This window comes from Macrotis lagotis, chromosome 5 (genome assembly GCF_037893015.1).
Source record: "Macrotis lagotis isolate mMagLag1 chromosome 5, bilby.v1.9.chrom.fasta, whole genome shotgun sequence".
Classification (NCBI taxonomy): Eukaryota; Metazoa; Chordata; class Mammalia; order Peramelemorphia; family Peramelidae; genus Macrotis; species Macrotis lagotis.
Genome location: NC_133662.1, coordinates 114,283,072 through 114,295,497, shown reverse-complemented (window position 1 = coordinate 114,295,497; position 12,426 = coordinate 114,283,072). Strand labels below are relative to the sequence as shown.

At 35.2% G+C, this 12,426-nt stretch overlaps 1 protein-coding gene across 3 annotated transcripts in view; it reads left to right on the top strand.

Moving 5' to 3' along the window:
• LAMA4 (laminin subunit alpha 4) overlaps positions 1–12,426 on the top strand; it is a 177,433-nt gene that overhangs the window by 89,353 nt on the left and 75,654 nt on the right. For all 3 annotated transcript variants that reach the window (XM_074187397.1, XM_074187396.1, XM_074187398.1), the window contains exons 7-8: positions 2,330–2,481; positions 4,340–4,450. In XM_074187397.1, coding sequence (XP_074043498.1) covers positions 2,330–2,481; positions 4,340–4,450 — 263 coding nt within the window. The remainder of the gene's footprint in view (positions 1–2,329; positions 2,482–4,339; positions 4,451–12,426) is intronic.

The window sequence follows — 12,426 nt, the reverse complement described above, 5'->3', positions numbered from 1 at the left end:
TTGTGGACTTTTAAAAAGGATATCACTATTAATCTCTCTTAGGAAGGATTGAGTCTGAAGTGTTAACCCACCCTTTGGCAGAATGGGCCACAAACTGAAGCAAATAACTAGAGAGATCCCAGGGCTCATATAGTACTAATTTACCAATAAATGCTCTAAATTTAAAGCTCCTTTTGATAAAAAAAAAAAAAACAGATTTTATTAAGATCCTCTTAGGTCCAACATCTCAATGGAGGTGGACATTTGATAATAGTAATAACAAATCAATGATCAAACACTTTATAACTCACAAGATTGTTGAAGTGGATGCTGTTTAATTTTATTTTAGATTTTATTATTCATACAAGTCCTGGATTCCCAAAGGCTACATTAGTAGTAACTCAGAAACTAATAGATCCTATCAAAGAGGAAAGTTTCTGAATAGGAGTTGATGTCAGGCAGACTAACATCCAAAGATCAGTCTAGCTAATTTTGGAGTACCTCATTGATAATCTTGGCCAGGTGATCTCCCACAGCATCACAAGCAGGTCTTCTTCTAATAGACAGAAGAGCTGTGATATGTACTAGTTGAATGGTTCCCACACATGAATTTGTGGATCTTTGGAGTATTTCTTCATAATTCTTTGAGGTTCTTGGTATGATTTTCTAGATAACTTCATAATACTTCTCCTCTCTGAGGAGACATGGGATAGCTATTATTAATAACACTTTGCAACTGGGCAATAATTCAGTTTCCCAAATACTTTGGGCTACGTTTTCTCCCTTAATCTCCACAGTGATCCTGAGAGGTAGGCTGAACAGAAATAGTCATCCCCATGTTACAGATGAGAGAACTGAGGAGTGAAATGATTTCCCCCAGGTTGCACAAATGGAGAAACTGAAATGGCAGATTATGTGACCTCTCCAAAATCAGGTCAGATCTTGAATGAAATCTGGAATAAAATTCAGTTCCTGAATCTCTGGTGATTTTATTCTTTATTAACTCATTCCTCTCTCCCTAGAAACTTAAAAATCAATAAATGCTCCCAGATAAAAAAGTTTCCATTTTTAGCGGGGGTTTTTTAACCTTATGATTAAGATAAAAATCCACCAGGAATAAAAGATTGAAATAAACAGTAACATGAAAGATAATCTTTATTTTGAAAAGCATCTTTTTTCTGAGAGAACAGCTAACAAATTAGAGTTTCAGCTTAGCTAGAATAGTGGTTGTTTGTGAAATGGATTAAGAGGAGCATAGAAAACTGCCTCCCCTATTGATTGACCTTAGTGCCAATTCTCAAGAACAGACTCCCTTTTCATGATATCCAAAAAGAGATCTTTGGTTAAAATGTAAATATCTTACCTAAGACTTAACACATTAACAACCATTAACACATTAACATGAACTAATTCATGCCCTCAGAGGTGCATGGACCTTTGGTATGGGTTAACACATAGAAAAGGTGAATTATTGATTTCTAAAAAAAAAGAAAGAAAACAGATTCTATCTGAAATGTGGAAATTATGATATATTTTCTGAGGGTAACAGATGGATACCAGGAAATAAAGCAGAAAAGAGGACACCAAATTCGATGACACCAAATTAGATACAAACTAGGAGAATGAAGTGAAGAGTAATTCTGTAAATGAAGAATTTCAGTTACTATATAATTTCACCTAGGTTCAACCCTAAAAAAACATTTCCCCTTTCTCTGAAAAAGGGAATGAGAAGTGAAGCCTTCAATGCATGTTTTCTACTTAGAAGATGGTCATCGATATGAAGAATTTTTTAAAAAGTGGGGGGGGTTGAAATGAAGTCTACCTAAGTATATAAAAAAAAATCACCTTAGCCCCCTACAGCCCATGTTCCTTTTGGCTAAACTGATATTCAGAGAGGCTATTTGGGGGAATTGGAGGAGAGGAAGGGGAAGTGGTTCTACCAAGTGATGATTTAAAATTAGTTAATTTTCCTCATTTTGATGTGGGCCCTGCATCTTCCTCCTCTTCTACCTCATTATCAATAGGCATTTATTATGTTTCTGCTGTATGCCAGTCACTATACTAAGCAACAGGGAGACAAAAAACTTTGCATTCTAATAAGGGGGAAGAAAAAGGCAGGAGAAGACAACTATGTGCATGGAAGATATGTGACATGTAAATGCATTGGCCATGGAGATTAGGACAAGTTTCCATGAGGAAGACAGAAAATATTACTTTGAATTTTTTTTTAAATGAGAGCAGTAACAGTCAAGAAAATACAGAGGCATGATGCATGACCTAGCAAAGTCAGAATATTTTCCATTTTAAATTACACAGTGAGAGAAAAGGGCATTTTCTATTTGATCAATAGGCTGTGACAAATGCATCTGGGATTTGACTGATGACCTACGATTAGCAGCTCTTGCTATAGATGAAAGCAAAACAAATTTGTTGAGTGTGTCATCTGGAGTAGCTGCTCACCGGCATGTAAATGAAATCAATTCTACAATTTACTTCCTCAAGGTATGTTGTGATTATGGGTCTTCCACTGTATTTCCATTTTAGCCTTGTAAGATAACTCCTATCAAATCTATCTAGTCCCATTGTGATTTCTCAGAACTTAGATGATCTAGGAAAGTTATGCAAAAGAGAAAGTTTACATAGTGATGTACTGAGCCTCCTAGGTTCACAGGATTTAGAGTAAGATCTCTCCTTCAGAGATCATCTAATGTAATCCTTATTTACTAAAGAAAGAAATTGCTGCCCAGAAAAGGAAGTGACTTGGCCAAGGCCAACTAGAGAGTATCAGAACTGATGAAGGGTCAGAACTGAAGCTAGCTTATAGAACTAATTGTTAAATTTCCAGTGTGAATATTTATAGCTCAGAAATCAACATATGCTACATCTCAGGACATAATATATTATTTTGGTAGCTGTCTAGATAAAAGACAGTGATAAAGAAAATGTTAATAATGCAAATTGGATAGAGCACTGGCCCTGGAATCAGGAGGACCTGAGTTCAAATCCAACCTCAGATAATTAATTACCTAGCTGTGTGACCTTGGGCAAGTCACTTAACTCCATTGCCTTGCCAAAAAAAAAAAACCTAAAGATGTATTAGGTATTTTGTTGTTGTTGTTGAAGAACTAGCTGTTAAACATTTACCAGCATATTCCTGAAGCTGAGGACTGAAAACATATATTTCAACAGAGTGTTTCCACTTTATCTGCTTTATCTGCTTCCCATATAATAGGTTGCCCACAGTGTCAGAAGATACAAGGAAAGTGATAAGGCACTACAAACATGACTAGTCAAAACAAGAGAAAATTTGCTTCTGAATTCTTTCTCAATAAGGAGTTCAAATTAAGTTATTTCAATAAAAGCATTATCACAGCAGGATTTAAGTTGGCCTCAGTTTTCATGGCTATTTATTAAGATGGAAGGCTTCCATCATTTTATAGGTGAATTATCTAGGGTTCATAGAGTTAAAATAAATCACCCTCATTAGAGATAGTACCCATGCCCTTTAATTTCTCCTACAATATAATACAATATCAGGAGGAACAAAATGTTCTATACTGTTAATTAGCAATAAACTTGTTGTTGCCTGGGCCACAACCTGAACTCTGAATTCACCACAACAATTCCTAGATGATACTAAATGGTTATGTCTGCTGCATCATGACTTTCCCCATCTTAGTTTCAGTATATCATGGGTCAGCATAAGAAATTACTCTGGAATGAGAATTTGGGGGAATATTATGGAAGCCTCAGAGAGCATGCAAAGTCCAACATCCAAATTTAGAAAAAGTTTAGACACTCAGAAAATATGCCTATGATCAAATACTTAACCCAAATTTCACAATAAGGAATTGTAAATATCCCATAAAAGAAAAAAAGCAAAAATTCAGACTTCTTCTCTGGAAAAAAACTTATAATAAGGTATTATGAAAATTCCATTAAAAAAAGAAAAAAACTCATACTTCCTCTTTAGTGCAAAAGGAAGGCTGAAAACTTTCATGTGGATTTTCCATTCACAGAGGCATTGCTCCCCTAACCCTGACAAAAAGGAATAGATAACTGTATAATGAGTTAAGATCCTAGAAGACAGAAGAGTCAAGAATCAAGTCATAGTAGTATTATGAACCTGTCTTCAAGAATGTTCTCCTTTATGATAAACAGGGAGAGATAAAATCCTCTATTTTATATTGATGGTGGAAGCAAGTTTCCCTGCAAATTCTCCAGTTTTTACTAACAGGAGTAAGTTTAGTACCTCCTTTTACTCTAAGCAATCCTACAAGAACACTCCTTTATAAATATTTCCATAATACTGATGTATAAGTTGAATCAAATCTTTCAAAACACATTTACCCCCCCACAGGCAAAGTTTTCTGAAAGAGAGAATCAATACCTCCTAAGAAAAATACAAATCAGTAATGCTGAGAATACAATGAAGGGTCTTCTCTCTGATTTGGAGGAACTAACTGAAAAGGTATGTGTTCATCTTTTGGAATCACTTTCAAAGATAGACCAAAACCTAAATAAATGCAAAAATTTATGTTATTAGTCCTTAAATGTAATCATGGGTCCAGACCCAGAGAAAAATAATCTCTAACTCAGGTTTGAAAATAAGCAGTAGCCCTAATATTTTTGAATAAATCATTGTCAGCCTATAGCAATTCTCCCTTGTTTATCTTCTCTTGTTACTTGATCTTTTAAAAGTTTGTTTGTGAAGAAATAAGGAATATTTTTGCTGTATATATTCTTATTTTCTTATTCCTAGGGTTAGTAGAGGACTAAGTGAGGTTAATAAGAGATGATATCAATAAAAATGATCAAGTCCAATGCAAAGATTTTACTGGAATAGAATTGCTGCTGACCAGTTTAACATTTCCCTGCTAAGAATTTGCTGTAGGGAACATAAAAATATAAATGGAATGTGTATTAATGCTTTTTTTTAAAAAATTGGCATTTTAAATGCTACTTTGTTTTTGACTTAATCAAATGACAATGAAAAGAGTCATACATAGGCTTTAAGATTTGTTTGTTTTTAAGTCATCCGATTTCAGTGAGTGGGGGAGTAGGTGAGGGGGAGTGGGGAGGAGGGAATGGTGAACCAGATTTGTATTTTGCAAAGATTTTAAGCTAAAATTATAAATATCATCTTATTTTTCTACAAATCAAGAATTTAAAGACAGTAACTTTTTTTTAACATTTGAAATGATATTCACATAAAGGGCATGCTTTCCCAAAATGTAAGTTGCACTTGAAGTCCCTTCAAGAACTTGCTGATTTCAGAATCAACAATTCAAAATTAAGAATTTTAATTGATTCTTGGAAATTGTTTAGGATTTTCTGTTGGCGTTTGCATTATAGAGAGGAGATCCTGATTTAGGATTTGCAAACCAAAATATCTCTTCTACACTTGGGAAAATAAGCCCCATCAAATAAATTTAGAATGATGTCTTCCAGACAGCTTGCACAAGCAAAAACATTCCTCTCTCTAGTGGTATTTGAAGGGCTGTGAAATTAATGTAGTGGAAGACCAAAATAGAGATCCAGTCATTTCTTCACAGAATACAGAGCTCATAATTTTTCCTTTACTTCATGTCATAGTGAGGATCTTCCTGACTCTGAGCTTATAGGAAGAATGGCATTTCCCCAAGAACAGAACATCCAAGCAGCTCAGATCCTGATCTAAAATTACCACATATTCCTTTTTTTAAAAAAATGTTCCATGATTCCATCAATTCGAGCAGCACACACTGCCAACCTCCTACATACCCTAGTAAATAATTTTCATGGGTTTTCATGGGTTTTCAAAACCTTTTATCATGTGGTGGCCAACCTTGATGAGGAACATGGGATTTAGGACTGGAAAGTACATTAGAAATCATTTTGTCCAGCCTCCTTATTTTCCAGATGAGGAAGTTAAGGTTCAGAATACCTTGACAAAATAAGAGAATAAGGTCCTAACTTAAATTCATCATTTTTTAAGTCTCTTCTGCAAGGTACTGTGCTAGAGGTTGAGAATATAAAAATAGCAAAATCCTTAACTTCATAGAATTTACTGTCAGGCAAGGATATTCAACATGTATACTAAAAACTATAGCCTTGTATCATAGCCGCTGGCTACTTGAGTTTGGTTCTGCCTATGAGGAAACATTATTCAGACTCAGGAAAGCAAGGGTGGAAATAAAACAAAAATTTATTTCAAAGGTTATAAGACATAGGAAGGGCGAGGGAGGGAGAGAGAGAGAGAGAGAGAGAGAGAGAGAGAGAGAGAGAGAGAGAGAGAGAGAGAGAGAGAGAAAAGAACAGCCAAGCAGCTTAGGCTGGGCCATGGTCAGAGGAAAAAACAGAGAACTGGAGTCCAGGTCAGGTTTTTATATCTTGCCTCATCCAGAGGGCAAAAGGTGAACTCTTTCCCCTATACTGGACTTGGAATTAGGTAGAGGGTGAAGTCTAAGAAGATCAGGATACAAATTTTACATTAAACAATGAATCAATGGTACATCAAGATGGGGAGGGTCTCCACCCAAGCAGCTTTTAAGATTACAATTGTTTGTCACAATCATAATTCTCTACTTCTAGTCAATTTACATCTTTAATTTTCTGTGTTACATTCACAAATCTCTCCATATTTCCCCTGCATCACTATGACATGATGGCACATAGACAAAGTGTGCAAAGAAAATTGGAGGAAAGAGAAAACACTTTTGCCTGGGGAATATCAATTGATCAGTCAGTAAACATGCATTTATTAAGCACTTATTGTATGCTAGACCCTGTGCTAAGTGCTGTGGATATAACTAAAGACAAGAATAGTTTCTCCCTTCGAGGAATTTTCATTCTAATGGGAAGACAATATTTCAATAACTACATATGAGATATTGGGGGGGGGAAGGAAGAAAGAAAGGAAAGAGGGAAGGAAAGAAAGAAAGGGGCAGGAAAAAATAGAGAAGAAATAGAGGGAGGGAGAGAGATTTCAAAATTTAATCATTTGAGAGGTGTTGATTCAAAAGAAAAACTTCAATTACTATGAACAGCAAATTTTAAGGTACCTATTGTTCCAGAAATATTTCATACCAAACACCAGTAGCTAGAAGAGATGATAGACTTAAAACTAGAAAGGACTTCAGAGACCAAGTAGTCCAACCAACTCATTTTGCAGATGAGGAAACTGAGGTATTAGGAGATTAAAGGAACTTGTGAAACATCATTTAAGTAATACACACAAGAGGTTGGTCTTAAATATAGCTTCCTTCTCCCCTCTCCCCCTCCCTCTCTCTCCCCCTCCCTCTTTCCCCTCACTCTTCCCCCATACTCTCCCCCTCACTCCCCCCCAAAAAATTTATTTTTATCCATATGTACATGCATATTTCCAAGTTACAAAATTTCCCTCTACCTTCCCTTCCCACCCTCCTCCCCCTCAGCAGCGAACAGTCAGGTTAGCATTTTACATACACATTTTGTTAAACAAATAATAACAAGTAATTTTTGACATGAGGAATAAGGATTAAGGGAAAGAGGTACATGAAAGATAATTTTTATAAAGTGTTCATCATATTTGGAAGGATTGTTTTTCTTTGTTTTGTTTTGTTTTTCTTCCTCTGTTTGGAGATAATATAGTCCATAACTAGTCAATACAGTTGTCCTAGCTCTTTGAACTGCTGAGAGGAGCTGCTTCCATCAAAGTTGCTCATGTCGCAGTGTTGTTGTTGCTGTATACATTGTTCTCTTGGTTCTACTCCCTTCCCTGGCATCCACTTTTTAAAGAACTATTATAACTTATTAATCTACGAGAATATGGCAAAGGATTTCAGTGTATGATAAATACCTTATTTGCCTAACAAACATGAGAGAGAAAGATAAATAGGTTTACAAGTCCATAGAGTGAATATCAAAAATGACACATAATTTGAGTCATGTTCCTTCTGTTAACTTTCTTAATCCTTTAAAATATTTAAATGTTTAAATTATAGTCATAGTTTCTGTGACAAATCCTCTGGACCCACTTTCCCTATTCATTCTTGCACTGGCAGATTGTTTCTTCACAGAGGTTGCCACTAAACACTAAAGGTTCTGGGAGTAACCCTATCTGTGGATAGCTCTTCTCCTATCACTGCAGCATTGTGCTCCTCACCAGTGTGTTCACCAATCAACCAGTAGACATAGTTAATTGGTAACAACAACATTTACTCAAATGGCATAATGATAACAGTACTTACAAAGCATATCCCCCAAATACTACAGCATACTCTCCTGCAAATACACAAAGGATTCTGGGTGAAAGTGTGGACATAAATATATATGCTTCTAGGAGAATAAACTCCAGAACTACAAGATCTTCCTGTCTTTTCTTTGTCCAGAAGGTTAAATTCATTCTGTTACCTGGAGAATCCAACCTAGACAAATCTGGCCTTGCTAAATGGGTCCACCTACTTACTGCTTTTGTTGATCAGTCATTTAGTCATGTCCAATTCTTTGCGCACCAGACCCTTCTATCTTCCACTATCTCCCAAAGTCTGTCCAAGTTCATATTTGCTGTTTCCATATCACTATCTGTCCATCTGCCATCCCTTCTCCTTTTGTTTTCAATTTTTCCCAAACCAGAGTCTTTTCCATTGATTCCTGTCATCTAATTATGTAGACAAAGTGTTCATGCTTCAGTTTCAGTATTTATTCTTACAAAGAATAGTCAAATTAATTTCTTTAAGTATTGGTGGATTTGATCTCCCTGCTATTAAAGGAACTCTCAAAAGTTCATTGCTAGCCTAGGACAGGCAAGATTGCATGGGCCTGAACTTACCTGCAGTGTTATAATATTCTATTTAACAAGAGAAATGAATAATCCTTAGCCTATAATTAGTAAAATCTCTCCTCTTTGCATTCCTTAAAGCCTTGACTACAAGGTTTGTCATCTTCAGCTCAAAGATAAAATCTGTCTTGTTAAATAGTTCTTTCTGGCTCAGTGGTATATTGCTTTAGATACTGTATCTTTAATTATAATTTAGTTCTGTTCCCCTTAATTCTTTTGGGTCTTATGCTGATAGTGACTGAGTACAAAGATGGACAAGTAGTTTATTCCCTTGCAGTTGTTTATACACCATCTTTTTGACTCTTTTTGAATATTATTTTATTTTATTTTTTCAATTACATGCAAAGATAATTTTCAACATTCATCTTTTTATAAGTTTTTGAATTCCACATTGCTGTACCTCTCTCCCTTCTCTCATACCTTGCCATGTTAGCAAAGATTATTGACCTCTTCATGTACAATTGAACTATTCTAGCCAAAGGCCCTTTCTAAGGTATGGAATGTTTCCTTTATAGCAGATGGTCTTTCCCCTTTAATTCATTAACCTTCTTAAAGACTAAATAGGGTAGAGCCATAAGCTTGTTTTATGTAAATTTAATAAAAATATAAATAATTTAATATTTGAATTATCATACTTAATAGGCATTAGAAGAATCTGGCATTTTGGTATCTCTTCTTTTATAAAAGATTCCTCTTTTGCAATATAAATAATCACATCTGCATTTCTAGTTGAAATTCTGGATTGTTTTTGCTTTCGTAAAGCAAAACACTTCCATATTACAACATCCCAAACTCTCAGGTAGATGTGTTTTGCGGGGTTAACCATACCTGAATAAGGATTCCCTCTACAATTTAACTGATGTGTGGTTATCCTAAACTTTGCTTAAACATATGCTGGAAATGAAAAACAATTACTTTAAGGCAACTCATTGCATGTATGTAAAGCTGTCATTGTTAATTTTTTTTTTAAGTTTGTACTAAACCAGCTTGCTTCCCCCCTCCCCCTTCAATTTCTGGTCAGCACTACTAAATTCACCTTTTTTGCAATTGTCTCTTATCCTTTGAGACCAAGGTCAAATCAATAAGATTTGTTTCATCCTTGTGATAACATTGATCCTCTTCAAGAACCACAAAAAATTTTGTTAGCTACATCTTCAACTTCATCCAGATCTTTTTGAATCTTGATTTTCAATCAGTATGGCAGTTATCTCTCATCTTTTTATCACCAGAAAACTTAATAAACTTGCTATCTCTGCCTTGAGGCAAATCATTGATAGAATATTTTAAATTTCACAGCATCAAGCTCCAACCTCTATCTAAATTGATCCCAAAGTATTAATGACTACTCTTTGGGTCCAGTCATTCATGATTTGTCCTTCATTCTCAAAGAAGACCATGACATCAGGAAGGTGATGCCATGACTGTCAATGAATTATATTTAAGTGAGGGAGGACAGTTCAAAGCCTCCAGCCTCATTTCTCCTCTAGACACACTTGAGTACAGTGGCAAGATATAGATCAAGAAGACTGGAGATGGCCCTGATGGCCTTTTTAAGCCTAGGTCTGTCCCAGGTCTCAGTTTGACTGAGGCAATACCCATTCAGTGATTAAGGCTAGGTAAGAAATGAGGCAAAGAATTGCCTTTTATATCTCGTCAAAAAAAAAATCAACCTGGGAGGGGAAGACCCACTGATTTCTAGTCAAAACAGAAACAACTTCTATTTACATTCACTCTGAACAATCAGGCCCAAACATTCAGGACTCAGCCATTCAAATACCATCTGATGGTCATAATATCTAATCCATATCTCTCCATCTTTCTCACAATAAACAGTATGAAATACTGTCAAATGCTTTGCTCAAAATCTAAGTAAACTATATCAACTATACTTAAGTCATCTACCAGCCTAATAACTGAGTCCACAAAAAAGTTGATGAAATCAATCTGGCATGAATTATTCTTGATGAAGTCATTATAACTCTTTGTGATTACCATTTAGTTTCTTTTTTTTAATTAAAGATTTTATTTAGTTTGAGTTTTATAATTTTTCCCTCAATCTTACTTCCCTCCCCCCACACCCCCACATAAAGCAATTTATCAGTTTTTACATTGTTTCCATGTTATACATTGATCCAAATTGAGTGTGATGAGAGAGAAATCATATCCTTAAAGAAGAAACATAAAGTATAAGAGATAACAAGATCAGACAATAAGATAGCAGGGTTTTTTCCCCTAAATTAAAGAGAATAGTCCTTGAACTTTGTTCAAACTCCACGGCTCTTTATCTGGATACAAATAGTATTCTCCATTGCAGACAGTCCCAAATTGTCCCTTATTGTTGCACTGATGAAATAAGTTTGTCCATCAAGGTTAATCATCACTCCCATGTTGCTGTTAGAGTATATAGTATTTTTCTGGTTCTCTTCATCTCACTCAGCATCAGTTCATGCAAATCCCTCCAGGCTTCCCTGAATTCCCATCCCTCCTGTTTTCTAATAGAACAATAGTGTTCCAGGACATACATATACCACAGTTTGCTAAGCCATTCGCCAATTGAAGGACATTTACTGGATTTCCAATTCTTTACCACCACAAACAGGGCTGCTATGAATATTTTTGTACAAGTGATGTTTTTCCCCTTTTTCATAATCTCTTCATGATATAGACCCAGTAGTGGTATTGTGGATCAAAGCATTTTTGTTGCCTTTTGGGCACAGTTCCAAATTTCTCTCCAAAAAGGTTGGATGAGTTCACAGTTCCACCAACAATGTAATAGTGTCCCAGAGTTCCCACAACCCTTCCAACAATGATCATTATCCTTTCTTGTCATATTGGTCAGTCTGAGAGGTGTTAGGTGGTACCTCAGAAAAGCTTTAATTTGCATTTCTCTAATAAGTAATGATTTAGAGCAATTTTTCATATGAATGTGGATTGCTTTGATCTCCTCATCTGTAAATTGCCTTTGCATATCCTTTGACCATTAGTCAACTGGGGAATGTCTTTTTTTTTAAATATGAGTCAGTTCTCTGTATATTTTAGAAATGAGTCCTTTGTCAGAAACATTAGTTGTAAAGATTGTTTCCCAGTTTACTACATTTCTTTTGATATTGGTTGCAGTGGTTTTATCTATACCACTTACTTTCAAGGTATTTGATAACTATCTCTTTAGTAACAAGACTAGATTGTTGCCAGGTATTGAAGTTATCTATCATTACCTATAGTTAGCACTCTAATCTCTTCCCTTCAAAAAAAAAAAGAAAATCTGAACATTTGCCTTTCTCCATTCATGCATCATTTCTCTCAATCTCTACAATCTTTCTAAGTTATTGACAATGGCATAGCAATCACATTTGCCACTTCTTTCAGAATTGTAGAATACTAGTTTATCTGGATCTCATGAACTCATTAAGGGCAACTAAGTGCTCTATTATAATCTTTTTCCTTTCCTTGGGTTTTACAACATGATCATCAAGAAATGACCCAAAAAATAAAGGCAACTCAAATAAATCATCACTACATATTATATGCAATAATTATACCTTTCAGGTAAACCCCAAATCTGTTGTCTTCAAATGTTGTATCATGAGTGATAAGTAATTTTTTTAATCTTCTACTGATGCTTAACTACTGAAAAAAGAGGTTGCAGT